Source organism: Alexandromys fortis, unplaced genomic scaffold, assembly GCF_014885135.2.
Source record: "Alexandromys fortis isolate MF-2015 unplaced genomic scaffold, M_Fortis_MF-2015_v1.1 scaffold_26, whole genome shotgun sequence".
Lineage (NCBI taxonomy): Eukaryota > Metazoa > Chordata > Mammalia > Rodentia > Cricetidae > Alexandromys > Alexandromys fortis.
Window position 1 is genome coordinate 2,911,991 of NW_026067894.1, and position 16,452 is coordinate 2,928,442.

At 52.6% G+C, this 16,452-nt stretch overlaps 1 protein-coding gene across 1 annotated transcript; it reads left to right on the forward strand.

Annotated features, from left to right (window-relative positions):
• Positions 1 to 1,190: 1,190 nt before the first annotated feature.
• On the forward strand, positions 1,191 to 16,003 carry Htr6 (5-hydroxytryptamine receptor 6). The gene is given in 6 exon segments (XM_050154557.1): positions 1,191 to 2,203; positions 13,728 to 13,886; positions 14,026 to 14,157; positions 14,159 to 14,185; positions 14,187 to 14,246; positions 14,248 to 16,003. Coding segments are annotated over 6 exon segments (1,317 nt in total). The 5' UTR covers positions 1,191 to 1,489; the 3' UTR covers positions 14,473 to 16,003.
• The last annotated feature ends 449 nt before the right edge of the window (positions 16,004 to 16,452 follow it).

A 16,452-nucleotide genomic window follows, 5' to 3' on the forward strand; every position in this document is an offset into this window, starting at 1 on the left:
TGCTTGTTTTTTTTTCCCCCCTGCCGGAACGGAAGTTCCCAGATGGGAAGTATCATCTGATGTAGTGTCCAGCTTGACCAGAGCATTACCTGGTACCTACTAGGTGCGAAGAAAATTTTGTCATCACTAGGAGGCGCTCTGCCCCTCTGCTTGCAGTGACTCTACCCTTCCAATGGCTTGGAGATTCCCAAATCCCGCACACGAAGACTTGGCGCTCCGACAGGCCTAGAGGGATCTTCAGGAATAACATTCAGTGCTGTTGGAGAACTGGATGGGGCGACCCGAAGATGAAGAATGGCAGAAATTATTTACCCATTGTATAGATCCAGCAACTGAGGCCCAGAGGGATGTCAAACAAATTGCTTGGTATTTCCCAGCGTGTTGACTCTCACAGTGAGGGGCCGGACCCCACTGAGAGCAGTCTCCCGGTACAGACAGGTCACATCCCCCTTCCTTGGGTTCTGCCTGCGCCATCACCACGTGTGGGCAGGGGAGCCGCAGGCGGAGGTGTGGGGGCTGCAGGCACCCAAGAGCGCTCGGAGCATCTTCTCCAGGCCTGAAGTACTGCGACCTGGCTCATCTGCCAGAGGGGCTCAGCTCTGCCCGCCCACCGCGGGGCGGGGCGCACGCTCGGAGGCCCGGGGACCGCGAGTGGCTGAAGCGTCGCGGGGCTCCTGCGCGCGTCTCCCCGGCTCAGGAGCCCCTTGCCCGCCGCGCCACCAGCCACCGCCTGTAGTCTCCAGCCCGGCGGCGCTTGCCGCAGTCGCCGGCAGCGGATCACCCGCGAGCGCCCAGGTAGGGAGCTCGGGTGGGAGGCAGCCAGGCGAGCCGGCGCGGCCGGGAAGGCGGAGCGGGGCGCTGCGCTCCTCTGCCAAACCGATCACCCCGGCCCAGTCTGGCCTGGCCCTGCCCGCGGCCTCCGGTACCCCGAATCCCGCGGTGCCTCTGGGCGAAAGGAGACCTGCCTTCCGCGCCTGGGTTGCGCTCCTGCTCTCAGGCCATCCCTTTGAGAACCCCCACGCGCGACAGCTTGTGATCTAGCGTACGCACACGTCCACCCTCCCCGAAGAGCCTGCCCCGGCCCGAGAGCGCGAGTTCGCCTCCTGCTCCCATCTCCCCAGCTGTGTCTCTGGCCAGGAGCCCCACCCCCATCTTACGCCATCCCAGGTGGCTCTGTTCCACTCCAGGGTTCTCTCATTCAACGCCAACCTAACTTTAATTAACTCGGTTCATCAGGTACCCCTCCCCAAACTTCTTACCTGAGTCCTCCAGGTGGCCCCACCGTTGGAGACACCCCTACAGCCCCTTCCCGTTGGAGACACCCCTACAGCCCCTTCCCGATCTCTTGTAATCGCCGCTTGGTGACCTAAGGTTCCCGTGTTGTTACTCCTCCAGGGCGCAATTTTTACCCAGCCTCCTTCCTCTTCCTTTGGTTTCATCCTGTCCCCGCATTCACTATATCCCGTCCTGGTCCTCAACCCTAGTCCCCATGGTCCCAGAGCCGGGCCCTATCAACAATAGCGCCCCAGTCTGGGGTCCTGGGCCACCTCCTGCCCCAGGGGGAAGCGGCTGGGTGGCCGCGGCACTTTGCGTGGTCATCGTGCTGACGGCGGCCGCCAATTCGTTGCTGATCGTACTCATCTGCACGCAGTCCGCGCTGCGCAACACGTCTAACTTCTTCCTGGTGTCGCTCTTCGCGTCGGACCTGATGGTGGGGTTGGTGGTGATGCCCCCGGCCATGCTGAATGCACTGTATGGGCGCTGGGTGCTGGCGCGCGGCCTCTGCCTACTTTGGACCGCCTTCGACGTGATGTGCTGCAGCGCCTCCATCCTCAACCTCTGCCTCATCAGCCTGGACCGCTACCTGCTCATCCTCTCCCCGCTGCGCTACAAGCTGCGCATGACAACCCCGCGTGCCTTGGCGCTCATCCTGGGTGCCTGGAGCCTTGCGGCGCTTGCCTCCTTCCTGCCCCTGTTGCTGGGCTGGCACAAACTGGGCAACGATCGGACACCTGCCCCCGGCCAGTGCCGCTTATTGGCCAGCCTGCCTTTTGTCCTCGTGGCGTCCGGAGTCACCTTTTTCCTGCCCTCAGGTGCCATCTGCTTCACCTACTGCAGGATCCTGCTGGCTGCCCGCAAGCAGGCGGTGCAAGTGGCTTCGCTCACCACGGGCATGACTGGCCAGGCCCTGGAGACCTTGCAGGTACCCGGGGTGCGTTTGGGAGACCTGGGCTCGTGGGATGGGAAGGAATAAACAACCACTGAGAATCCACTTGGGGGCTGTCTCTTAGTAAGTGCTTGGGGCTGATCCTCTAAGGCCTCGTGGCTCTGCCTCTAATGAATCTCAAACTCTGACTGTGGTGGGTTAGCTGCTATATCCGGATACGGAGGAGGAAGCTGGCACGCTTCTCCTTGACAGGCCCCATCGTGTGTCACATGTGGCAAACTTAGAGAGCGCTCTTTCTCTCCCTCATATCCACACTCCTTTCTCAGGCCTGCTGGTCCTGCCTACGGGTCTAAGCACACCTCTCTGCGTTGGCTGTCTCCGTTGTGTAAGCCACTGTCGCCAGGGAGCCTTTGATAGACTCCTGCTGCCCCTGCCCCCACCCCCACCCCCGCTGCGGTCCACTTTTCCAACCAGAGCCAGAATGACGGAAAAGACCCTCCCGGCAGTGATGCTTTCCTTCTACAAACCTCACCTAGCTCACCATAAGGAGAAAACCCATCTCAGAATGTGGCCAGTGGATCCTTCCTCCCGGGCCAAACTCCATCCTCCCTTTCTCCTCTCTCCCTCTCTTCCACTTGTTCTGCACCAGCCTCAGGGCCCCGACGACTGTCCTCAAAGCTGCCAAGCTTAATTCTGTGCCAAGATTTTGGCTTTTACTTTGAGACAGAGTCTCATGTAGCTTCGGCTGGCTTCAAATTCACTATGTAGCTGAGGGTGATCTTGAAGTTGGGATTTTCCTGCCTCTACCTCCTAAGGGGCTGGGACTATAGGTGTGAGCCACCATGCCTGCCTTAAGGTCTTTGCATTTGCTGTGGCCTTTGCCTGGATGCTTCTCCCTGGAGCCCCTCTTGCCCAATTCCCTTTAAACCCACCTCTTCCCAGGGTGACCCTGACTTTCTGATCTGCAGGCCCATCGGCTCCAATCTGCTATTGCCATCACAACCCCCAAACTTGTTTGTTGATTTAGCCACTTTGGCTCACTGACTTGGGAGCTGTGTGAGGTTAGGTCAGTTTTGATCCTCAGTACACTGCTCAGTAATAGCTGGAGAACAGGCCATGCTGAGGTCCACCCTGAGTGATGGAGATGTCCACTGACTAGACTTGAGCTTCTGAGATTTGGGTCTCTAAATCTAAGGCCCTGGCAAAGGTCCCAGTAGGCTCTGCAAGGACATCTTGGTGTAGCCTCAGGTGAAGGAGGTTCTTCGAGGGTGGTAGCCTGGGGGGGTCACACAGCAGCAAGGGACTAGGCTGAGGTGGGAAAGGTAGCAGGCTCTGGGCAGCCCCCAGGGCAGCTGGACCACAGAGAGGCCCGATCTTCCAAGGTCCAGTCACCTAGGACAGTGGTATCTGGGTGGGCAAGAATCCGGGCTGTAGCTCTCTGTCTCCCTCTGCATTCTGAGAACATTTTGTAGTCCCAGCAGCTGACTGTGGTCCCGACACAGAGGCAGGATCGATGTCCTGGGCCTTTCACTCTTTTCTGAGGATTCTGGTAGTTTCTTTTTGTTTGCTTGTTTGTAAAGACATCCTTGTAAGCCAAACGGTGGTGGTGCACGCCTTTAATCCCAGCACTTGGGAGGCAAAGGCAGGCAGGTCTCTGGTCTACAAGAGCTAGTTCCCTAGTCCCAGGACAGGCTCCAAAGCTACAGAGAAACCCTGTCTCTAAAAACCAAAAAAAAAAAAAAAAAAAAAAAAAAAAAAAAAAAAAAAAAAAAAAAAAAAAAAAAAAAAAAAAAAAAAAAAAAAAAAAAAAAAAAGAAAGAAAGAAAAAAAAAAAAGAAAAGACATCCTTGCTCAGCCGCGAGTCCTTCCTGCCTCGTTGTGATTTCATTGACTTGCCCATTTGTTGACTTGTTGCTTCTCACCTGTGTAAATTTCCTGGCCTCAGAGGCAGGTGGCTTCTCCAGAGGGGTCCTGAAAGTGAATGAGCTACAGGCAGTGTCGGTGATGCAAACAGATAATATGTGATATCTCTACACAGCAGGGGCTTGTTTCTTACTCAGCAAAGGAGTCAGATAGTTCAGAGGTTAAGAGACCTTGCTGAAAAAATCATGAAGATGGGAGACTGGATCCCAGCACCCACATAACAAGCTGGGCAACCCACAGCCACTCAGAACTCTATTGCGCTCAGTGCTGTCCCTCGGATTTGGTACATGTGACAGTAACATGTCAGCACATACACATACAGACACACAGACACATACCGATACACACAGACAGACACACACACAGATACACACACACACACACACAAATAAATGCCAATGGAAACAATATTCAATACAAATGGAAGCTCCCAGGTTCGTGAAGACATTGGCTGACCGTGGCACAGGGTCTCCAGTGGTCTACCACTGAGCTCCCTGCTTGCTTTCTGAGATTTTGAAAAGGAAGGAGAATCACTTGGGGGTGGGGCGTATCTGCCTTCCAGTCCCCCCCAATCCCCATCTTAAGTCTCTCAGTTCATCTCTATCTGGAATTTTCTTTGTATTCCTCATTTATCTTTTTATTCCATGAATGTGTTCAGAAAAAAAAAAAACAACCCTCTCTCTTCCAGAAATGGAAAATCAGTATCCCTTCCCAGGAGCGGTCACAGGAAACACAAGGGCGGGATGTCAGAGGGGCCCCACGCAGTGTCGCTGGCGTGCCTTTGACGTGTCTGTCTGCTGTGCCCAAACCTGAAGCAGGCTTTCTCATCATGAGTTTGGGGAGGGGATACGAAGAGCAAAGAACATGCCCTCTCTTGCGGGAAAACAGCTCACAGCTCTCATGTGTTTGTATTTTTTAATTTTAACTCATTATTATGTGTTTGTGTGTGAGCATGCACACGTGTGCCACAATGTGTGTCTGTAGGACTTATGACTATTTTCATGGAGCCCGGGGTCTAAATCAGGCTCGGTGCAGGCGCCTTTATCCGCTGAGCCTTCTCATTGGCTCTGAGAGTTTTTAAAATGTTTCATCTAACTGAAAAGTCCTGAATGCCTGTTCTTGAGGAAACTCTGTGCCAGAGATCAAGAATATTAGAGGTTGGCCTGTCGGGCTCCCTGGTCCCAATAGGGCCCCCACACAGGTGTTCTTTAGATGAAGCGAGCCAGCTGGTACCATGACCTCAAGACCTGCGTGGGAGCCTCCCACAGACACTCACTGTTGGCTTGAGCACTCTGTCAGGCACCAAGCCAAGCTTGGTGTCCAGAACACCCGCTGAGCATCTGTCCCTCAGCCCTGCTTCACGGTAGGGCATCTACGCCCCAGAGAGAGCAGATGTGATGAAGTGACAGTTGATCAGTGCTGTGACCAGCGACATCAAACCCTGTCCCCCCCCCACCCCCCCCCCCGGCCGATTGTTTCCCAGGTCCTCCCTGAGCCTTGATCTGCCAACGCAGCCTGTACCGTGGGGCTCTGACCTGGGTCTCTAGTGCTCTTTTTCCACTCTCTCTGTAGTGGGTTCGTTTTGTCTCAGGCCTGGAAATACCATCTGCGAGCAGCTAGGCCAAGCCCTGCTCAAGGACAGACAGAACTCTCGGCCCTTCCCAGACTCCACACTTAGCCCCTCTGGGGTCTTCTCCATGTCAGGGGACGGTGACCTCTTTTTTCTGATCTCCCAGGCTAGAAGCTCTGGAAGCAGCCTGGATGCCTCTCTGCTTCTTCCCCTATGGACCCAGTCCTCTCCTCTCTACCTGTGGCACACACCCAGGCTCTGGGCACCTTGCATCTCTCCACTGCCGTCCTGGGGCTGAGACCCTTTATCAGGCCTGGGTTACAGTGGTAATCTTCTACCTGTCATGCACTGTGTTTTATGCTTGGGACAGCTTTTGTCCCAAGACTCCCTGATCCTTGTCTATATTCCCCTCTTCCTCCCTTTGATTGCTCTTCCTCCGTCAGCCACATCGGCCTCCTCGCTGTCGCTTGAGCATCAAGCACCTTCCTGTCCCAGGACCTGTTTCATTTCCATAAGGTCCTTCTTCAGTTTCTGTCCCATCTTCTGGTCCCTTCGGATCTCCTGCTTCTGAGTAGAAACTGCTGCCCTCAATAGGTCCTCTCCAGGCCCACTGCTCTCCCAGCAGCGTCTGCAAACATCTTGCCAGTTGATGGATGATTGATTGATGGCTTCTCCTGAGTGGGAAGCAAGCTGCGAGAGCGCAGGAGCTTGTCATGTTCGCGGCTGTATTTTCAGCACCCAGAACCGTGCCAAGCCTATCACAGCCGCTCAGCCCGTGTTTGTGGTGGGAAGGAAATGGATGCCTAGCTGCAGAGGGCCTGGGGTTCAACTCTGGCTCACAGGGCTGCCCATTCTCAGCTCCTGCAGGCTCATTGTATGCAATGAGTCTGTAAGCTTTTCACAGCATGAATTCATTAGCCCAATCAATGGCATGTGTTGAGTACCTACAAGCGTATAGGAGATCCTGCCCTGCTTAAATTTATGCTGGTTGGAGAGATGGACTTTGACCTTAAGCATTAGCAGGAGGGGAGGAGGGTGGATCTTAGAAGGGGGAGACCTCCGAAAGCCATGTTCTATGTGTAGCTGAAGGCCTAGGTAGAGAAGCCACAGTGAACCCTGAAGCCAAAGGCTGGAGGACATCCCTTCCGTCTCCAAGGCCATGGTCCTACCTCACAGACAGGATGATCCGCTGGGCTTTCAAGCCAGAGGCTTGTTTATCCTGTCTCTCTCCTCCCACCAAACACCTGAGGGAAAAGCCTAATCTCTCTCTTTCCTTTTTTTTTTTGGGGGGGGGGTAGAAGGGGAGTGGTTGAGACAGAATCTCTCTATGTAGCCCAGGCTGGCCTGGAACTTACAAATGCTGGGATCAGAAGCACGAGCCGCCACACCCAGCCTCATTCTCTTTTAAAAACAGTGCTTATTTTATTTGTGTTAAACGCGCGCATGCGTGAGTGCAGGTGTCTTCGGAGGACAGAGGTGTTCAATGCCCCAGATCTGGAGCTCTAAGCAGTTGGGAGCCACCAGACATGGGTGCTGGGAACTGAACTGGGGACCTCTGCAAGAGCAGGGCATGCTCTTAACTGCGGAACCATATTTCCAGCTCCAAGCCTACTTTCTTGGCTGGTGAAGCATCGGACCCTCCACTACCCTGCTTTTAAAGCCACTTGGTTAAGAGTGAGCCTTCTGTGCGCCTGGATCCTGCCTGCCTTTGAGGGCTCGTGTGTGGTGTGGCACTCTTGCTCCATCCGCTTGGGGTTTGTGTCTGTTTTTCCTTCTGAGAAGCTGGCTTATCCAGAAAGGCAGCTCGCCAGGAACGGTGGTGGCACACACCTTTAATCCTGGCACTCAAACTCGGGAGGCAGAGACAGGTAGATCTCTGAGTTTAAGGTCAGCCTGTGTAACATGAGGGCCTGCTTGTTGGGGTTTCTGTTCTGCCTAGTTCCCACAGTCGTTAGGTCCCAAAGAATCACCCGGAAGGTCTACATAAGTTATAAAACCGATTGGCCCATTAGCTCAGGCTTCTTATTAACTCTTATAACTTATATTAGCCCATTATTCTAGTATATGTTAGCCACATGGCTTGGTACCTTTTTTCAGTTGGGTAGGTCACATCTTCCTTCTTTGATGTCTGGACAGGACTGTAGAGAGAACTTCCCCCTACCCAGAATTCTTCTATTCTCATAGCCCTGCCTCTACTTCCTGTCTGGTTGTCCTGCCTATACTTCCTGCCTGGCTACTGGCCAATCAGTGTTTATTTAAAACATAATTGACAGAATACAGAATTGTCCCGCACCAAGCCTGATTTATGCAGTGAGTTCCAGGCAAGCCAGAGGTACAGGGTGAGATCCTGTCTCAAAACAACAACAACAAACCAGGCAGGGAACTTGCAGCCTGGAGGCAGAGATGGTCTTAGAACTCAGATCCACAAGAAGAGTGTGGATGGGTGCAGAGAAGGTGGCATGAGGCCTCTTCCCATCTAGGATCTGCCTCTCTCTTAGCTCTTCTCTTCACCAGTACAGCTTCTAGCTCCCTGCAGATGGAAGGGAGGTGGAAACAGTTCCTGGCATGGGCAACGTGGAGCTGGCCAGCATATCTCCCTCTGATCCACATATGCCTCTGTGTGAAAATGGGTTTTAAAAAGCCACTCCTGGGCAGTGGTTTCCAGTAGGTCTTCCCAGCATTCCCAGGGAATGCTGAGGGAGAGAGGAGCTAGGAGTCCCTGTTCTGCCTAACCTTGCTTTCTCACCCCCAGCTCCTAATCTGCCTTAATCTTCCTCCCCCTCCCCATGGGTGCTCCTCCTCCCATCATCTTCCCTGATTTCCCCCGCCTCTCCCTCCTCCCTGTCTTCCTCCCACCTCTGCCCTTCCCTCCCAACTGCACATCCCTTCTGTCTGTGACAAGTTGTCCCTCCGCCCCCATTCCTCCTCCTCATTGGAGGCGGAGGCGACATTCACTGCTGGGGGAGGTGGCTGCAGAGTGCAGGTGGCTGCTGTGCTGAGCTGGGGGCTTGGAGTCGAAACTCAGTGTTCCCTGCTTCAAATCCTGCTTGCTCCGGCCACAGCTGAATGACCTTGGGGAAGTCATTTCACCTCTCTCTATCTCAGAACTAGAGAGGACTATTCATAAGACAGGGGGTAATATACAGTGGCTTTGGCACATAGTGGGTTTTCAACAGGTGTCCCTCCTTGCCTGTTGGTAGAATAGATGGTTCTGGGGACCACTAGTCTTTCCAGGGAAAAGATGGTCATGGTGGTTACCAACAGCATCACCGTTAATGTGTAAATGATAACAGCTAACCTACACGATACTTACGCGGTTCAGGAGCTGTTCCAAAAGGTTTGTATTACTTTATTTGACCCTTAGGGCTGTGAGGTGGATACTCTCAGCAGCGCCTTTATACAGAAGAGATGGGAGCGGCACCATAGCTCGCCAATGTCGCTCAGTTGCTTAGATGAGAGTCGGGGTGTGATGCCCTGTGTTCTGGCTCAAATCCATCTTGTCGGCCTCGCTCTGTGACTAGATAATTACTGAATCGTTTTTAATGTTTATTTATCTTAATTAAAAATTTAAATTTATTTATTAATTTGATATATTTAAGTATTTTATGTGCACGGGTGTTTTGCCTACTTGATTGTATGTGCATGACATGTATTATAACACCCACAGAGGTCATAAGAGGGCATAGGATCTCCTGGAACTGGAATTACACATGGTTGTGAGCTGCCATGTGGTGCTGGGAATTGAACCCAGGTCTTCTGAAAGAGCAATTAAGTGTTTTTAAGCACCAAGCCATCTCTCTAGCCCCTTATTTTAATCTTTATGCACACCTATGTGTGTCTGTTCAGCTGTATATGCACCGCACGTGTGCAATACCCATAGTGGCCAGAAGAGGGCATCAGATTCCTCAGAGTTGAAGTTACAGCTGCCAATGTGGGTGCTGAGAGCAGAACTCAGGTCCTCTTCAAGTGGCCAGTGCTCTGAACAGCAGAGCCATCCCTCTAGCCCTTGATCCTTAGCAATTTAAATAATGAGCGAAGATATACACGAACTTCCTTTTAGCTTTTTGTGGTGTTCGGTAGTGGAGCCCAGGACCTTATGCTTGATAGGAAAGTGCTCCACACAGCCCAAGAAGTACAAGCAACAAAAAGTAAAAGATCCCTTGAACCCAATCTCTTCACCGCTGGTGACGCTCTCGCCTTTTACGGCTATTGTTGCAGTTCTTCCCTTTGTCAGGCCTTTAAGAATCTGTGTGTTATGTTAATGCTTTTCCCACAACGGAGACAAGCTGCCTGTACTGTAGCATAGCTGCCACTCTTACTTATAACACACCTCCACTCTTACTTATAACACACCTCCTTTGGCCACCATATTCTTTATTTATTTACTTTAATTTCAAAAAATGATGCATTTATTTTATGCATTTTTGTATTTTGCTTGCATGTATGTGTGTGTGTACCATGTCTGTTTTCCAAAGAGACCTGAAGAGGGTGTTGGGTCCCCTAGAACTTGAGTTATGAATGGATGTGAGCCATTATGGGGGTGCTGGGAACTGAACCCAGGTCCTCTGGAGGAGCAGCCACCCAGGTCCTCTGGAGGAGCAGCCAGTGCTCTTAACCACTGAGACCTTGTTTGAAGAATGAATGAATGAATGAGTGAGTGAATAAATGAATGCATGAATTCTAGACTGAGGCTATGTCTCTGTTGATAGAGTGCTTGCCTATTTATGAGATAGGGTCTCATGTAGCCCAGGCTGGCCTTGAACTTATGATGTAGCAGAGGACGATCAAGTGTTTCTAATCTTCCTGCCTCTCCCTTCTGAGGGCTAGATTACAGGTGTATACTACCACACCTGGTTTATGCAATGCTGAGCATGGAACTCAGGACTTCCTATAGGCTAGGCACACACTGTGCCAATGATGGTACATCTCCGGCTCCTCGCCAACAACATTGACATGTTTATTGTATTTATTCATTCATTGTGTGTATATTCAGTGTGTGTGTGTGTGTGTGTGTGTGTGTGTGTGTTGAGGGAGCATTACGCCATGGCATGCCTGTGGAAGTCAGAGAACAACCTGTGGGAGTCAGTTCTGTCTTTTTTTTTCTCCTGAGACATGGTCTCACTATATAGCTTTGACTGACCTGAAACTCACTCTGTAGACCAGGCTGACCTCAAACTCATAGAGATCCTCCTGCCTCTGCCTCCCGAGTGCTGGGATTAAAGGTGTGCACCACTATGCCCAGCCCAGTTCTGTCTTTTCCACCAGGAACCAAACTCGTATCATGGGACTTGGCAGTAGGGACTTTTACTTGCGGAGCCAAGAAAAAAAAATTGTGCTGTGTTCTGCTGTGGGAAAGTGCACGGTTTATCTGGCCATGCTTCCTTGGGTGACAGCTGGTAGCTGAGGCCTTCATTTTCTCCTATGCCACGCCTTTGGTTGAGCTGTCTGCTGAACAGAAGTGTTCACGTGGGATTGTTGACTGGAAGGGAACTGCCGGGTCGCCCTGGATGACAAGCCACAGACATATAAAAGGGACATACAGACAGCAGAAGGAAGCCTAGCATGGCTGGGCATGGCTCCTGGGAAGAGGGAAGTCAGGCACTGGCATCAGTATTGCGCATGCACGTACCATTTGCACTCCCCCAGCGGCTCTGGCAGCTGAGGAACATCTCCCTCGTGACCACTGAGCTATCTCTACGGGCCCCATGGTCTCTCTCTTTACAGTTGTAGACAGGGGACTCTCTATCAAGTTCATAGAGCTAGTGTGAGGTGAGGCTGTGATTGGCTGCAGACCGCCTATCATAAAGCCCAGCTTTTGCCTCTGCCACCCTTTCAAGGCCAAGGGGAAGAGATCGGGGCCTCTTGCAGGCTGCTCTTCCATGGATTTGCCCCTGATTCTCATATCACCAGTTTTCATCCGAGAACTCTGTTACGATGTGCTCTGCTTTTCATATTCCAGAGCAGGACCCTGAACCCTGCAGAAGGGCAACTGGGAGCTGGGGTTTGGCACTATAGACAGGCCTCTGCTCTATAAGCCCAGCTGGCAGGGAGCTAGGCAGAGGAGTGCGCCGGTGTGAGAAAGCATTTGGCTAGCACCGAAGCTCTCTGGCTCCGACAGACCCTGGCTTTGCCTTCTCCACCCCCTCTCCATCTGTGGAGGGTTGCCCGGGAATCTGGTTCCCCCCTTGCCTCCTCCTGGTCTTGGCATCTCTCCACAGCCATCCCATCTCTGGCTGCCTCCAGAACCCAGTTGGGCATGTTGGAACTTACCTGTTACCCCGGATCTGATAAGACCAAGGCAGGACTATTTTCAGTATGAGGCTAGCCTGGACTACATACTCTGGATTACATGTCTCAAAATAATTAAAAAAAAAAAAAAGAAGAAGAAGAAGCTGGGCAAATTCCTGAATTCAAAACCTAAGTGTGTGAGGAAGCCTAAGTGTGTGAGGAAGGCAAGAATAGGGCTGGGACTATGGCTCAATTGGTCGAGGACTTGCCTAGCAGATGTGGAGCCCTGGGTTCAGTCCCTAGCTCTGCATAAACCAAGTGTGGAGGCACATGCTTGTAACCCCAACATTCAGGAGGTGAATCTTGGAAAATTAGGAGTTCAAGGTCATCTCCAGGGCTCGAACACAGATCGTCAGGCTTGGTGGCAGTCACCTTTACTTAAAAGCGGTGTATTATTTTCTATTGTGCATGCGGATATAGATTTTTATGAGCATCCTTTTCTGGGGGGAGGTTTCTCCTCTTTTTCAAAGGGCTCTCAGAGTTCAAGGTGGTCCAGGCTCTGTCTGTGCCTCCTAATGATCTGGGATGGTTGGCTGACAGGTGGCAGCATCACCTCAGATCTCTCCATGAGCCTGTCCCCTTCTCAGTGACTTCTGGGAGTGGCACCGTCCTCCTTCCCTGGTTCCCTTCAGTGTCCACGAGGAGAATGGAGTCGGATGTCAGTCTGGGTTGTCAGGGGTCTGTGCGGTGCTAAGGTCACGGGCCAGCATCCCTATGCATCTACACACGATTTCATCACAAACATTTGCTTCATGCACATATTCAAAAGAAACATTTCTGTTTTGTGCACCATGCGTGTAAAAACCATAATACCAAAACATGCAGGGACTCCACGAGCTGCACAATGACCTGCTCTTCGGCCATGGGTGTTCTTCCTCAAGTGTAACTGAGTCTTGAAGCGCCAAAGCCTTGGAAGGTGATGGGGCTTCTTGTGTTGTATGCCTGCCCGTGTTGAATGTCATCGTCCATCCATCCATCCATCCATCTTATTTATTATTTTTAAATTTATTTATTTATTATGTATACAATATTCTGTCTGTGTGTATGCCTACAGTCAGGAAGAGGGCACCAGACCCCATTACAGATGGTTGTGAGCCACCATGTGGTTGCTGGGAACCGAACTCAGGACCTTTGGAAGAGCAGGCAATGCTCTTAACCTCTGAGTCATCTCTCCAGCCCCTCCAACTTATTTATTTTTGAGACCGTGTCTCCTATAGTTCAGGCAGGTCTCAAGTCGTTTTGTGGCTGAGGGTAGTCTTGAACTTCTGAGTCTGCCTGGATTCCAGGCACATATTTCTGCACCTAGTTTGTGAGGAAGTGGCTTCCCGCATGCTAGGCAAGCTCTATCAACTGAGCTACATTCTGGTGCCCCCATGCACCGAGTACTGTTTGGCCTCGCAGGAGGGCTGTTTGGAGCTGACGACCTCTGTATCTGAACCTTCTCAAACCCCTTGTGAAATGCTGAATGGTCAAGGTGTAGTCTGGGACCAGGATCAGGGCTCAGTACAGGCTGTGTTGAAGGCTCATCTTGAGACCTTGGGCACACAAGGATCTGTGGGCAGTCTGTGCTGTGCTTAGCTTAGCAGCGATGTCAGGCTTGGTCTGCAGCCAGTGTCAAGTTCAGTGTGGAACTGGAGTTAGGCCTAGTGCTTTAGCTGGGGGTCAGTCAAGGATCAGGGCTCAGTTTTTTGCTGGTATAATAGGACTCAGTCTAGTATTAGGATCGAGGCTCAGTCTATGACTAAGATCAGTCAACCTATGTGGCCTTCCTCTCTACAGGTGCCCAGGACCCCACGCCCAGGGATGGAATCCACTGACAGCAGGCGTTTGGCCACCAAGCATAGCAGGAAGGCCTTGAAGGCCAGCTTGACCCTGGGCATCCTTCTGGGCATGTTCTTTGTCACCTGGCTGCCCTTCTTTGTGGCCAACATAGCTCAGGTAAAAAATGACATGCCTCACTGTGCAAAAGCGGGAGGGAGGAGGACGGCACATGTGTGGTACCTGTGTCTGTGTGCCCATTCCATCCCTGCTGGGTGAGGTAGCCCAGGACCAGGTGTGACAAATCCTATCCCCACAGGCCGTGTGTGACTGCATCTCCCCGGGCCTCTTCGACGTCCTTACCTGGCTCGGGTATTGTAATAGCACCATGAACCCCATCATCTAACCACTCTTCATGCGGGACTTCAAGAGGGCCCTGGGCAGGTTCCTGCCATGCATTCACTGTCCCCCGGAGCACCGGGCCAGCCCTGCCTCCCCCTCCGTGTGGACTTCCCACAGCGGTGCACGACCAGGCCTCAGCCTGCAGCAGGTGCTGCCTCTGCCTCTGCCAACGAATTCAGATTCAGACTCAGCGTCAGGGGGCACCTCGGGCCTGCAGCTCACGGCAGCTCAGCTTCTGCTGCCTGGAGAGGCAACCCGGGAACTTCCGCCACCCACCAGGGCCACCGCTGTGGTCAACTTCTTCGTTGCGGACTCTGTGGAGCCCGAGATACAGCAGCATCCACTGAGTTCCCCCACGAACTGACCCGGTCAAGAGCTGGTCAGTGGAGAGCCACATTCCAGAGAACTCAACCCACTCTCCCTCAGCCTGGGAGATGAGCTCCATGAGGCATCCTTGGCTAACCCCCATCTTCTGCTACAGGCCCCTTGACATGAGGAGTGATCAGAAACAGCTCTGTATGGAGAGTCACCTGTGGTTTGTGTAGTGTGGCTGAGGGACTTGGGGAGATGGGTCATTTGGTTCAGGCCAGCAGGAAAGCAACATGTTCTTGGTCCTTTCTTTCTTGGTAGGTGGGAAGAACGCTCATCTAGATACCCAGTTCTTGTCTGGCCCAATCCCCTGCTATCCAAAGTGCCATCCTTGGGATACTGGGGCTCTCACAGGCCTTGGGGAGTTTATTCAAAGTGCCCCCCTTTCTACTGAAGATACACTCAGTCAAAATTGTATGTTCATAAGCTTTCCCACGTATGCATTTGCTGGACACTTTGGACCTGCCAGCCCCTAGAATGGGAACTGCCACACTAAAGAGCACCTTAGGCAGGAAGCCAGGCAGCCAGAAACATGACACTTTCCTCAACTGTCTATGGCAGCTTGGGGGCTTGGCACAGGTCTCAAGGGGAGAGACAATGTAAATGGTGTGCCCAGCACCTGTGAGGGGTCAGGAGGTGATAAATTCTGTTGCTTTAACCCCTGGTCAGCCAGGGCTTGGCTCTGGTAGAAGGCTAGCAAGGCCCCTCCCTCTCCCCCTCCTTCACTCTCTACTCTCTCCTTCCCTCCCTTTTATTTTTTTCTAGGTCTCATGTAGCCAAGCTGCTCTCAAGTTCCGGGTGGCTAAGAATGACCTTGAACTTCTGATCCTCTTACCTCTACCTCCCAAGTGCTGGGATCACAGATGTACCGCGCACACCAGGTTTATGCGGTGCTGGGGATGGACCTCAGGGCTTCATGCAGTCTAGGGAGGCACTCTGTCAACTGAGCTGTGTCCCCAGCGCCCTTTCCTTTCTGTTAGAACAACCTTGCACACACTAGGCAAGTGCTCTCTGCAGAGCCACACCACGGCCCCACTGTCCTTTTCCAGCCTTGATTTCTATACCCTAACTCGGGCTCCCAGCCTTCTTGTTCTGACCCCACCACTCAGGGACCCTTCCAGTCCCACCTGCTGTTCTGCCTCTTCCACCTCAAGGGCGGGCTTCCTCCATCCTGGGCTTCCCGGAGAGGAAGCAGCTGATGGAGGCAGACTCAGTTCCTCACCCGGCCTCTCTGGGTCCTCCCTAGGGTCATTGAAAGAAAGGACAGCTGCTTGGGTGGGCAGAGAACAGTCGAAGAGGAATGTCCCTGGCTTGGGGGTGAAGCTGCAGACAAGCAGGAGGGGTCCCGCTTGGGCCTGGCTTTTGTGGGTGAGGGCAGAGGACCCTTGGCTCCATGCTTCTTCTCTCTGCTGAGTTCCTCTTCCGTCCCATGTCTTTATTCAAGCCCTTAGGCTACGTCAACCAGTCAACCCCAGCTCCCAGGCTCGCCCAGCGTGACCAGGAGCTCTCCTTGGTGCTGATCATACTCAACTGGGCCCTGGCAGCAGGGTTTTGGTGCTTGCCCGGGTTTCTCCTCCTCCAGGCCTGCCTGAGGGACTCAATAAACACGAGGTGAAATGACTGTGTGTGGACCAAGTCGTATTGAATCCCTGGGTGGTTGGAAAGTGGCTGCATAAAGGTTTCCATCCAAGCGTCCTGGGCCCTGATCTGACTCTGTCCCTAGCTTGCTTTGTGACATCCCGACAAATCATTGTCATTTTTTTCCGCATGGACACAGCAACTTGTCCTGAAAGCAGCATAAGTTGGGTAGGTGTCCATAAAGTAAACAGGTGCTGCACACCGGAGGGGCATTCGGTTTCTGAACACTGTGACACCCACAGCCTCGGATGGGTCTTATTTCTCCACATGCACAATGGGGGCCGGCCACCTCCGTCCCTGCTCTACAGAAGAGGTGGGAGGAACAAGGAGGAGGTTC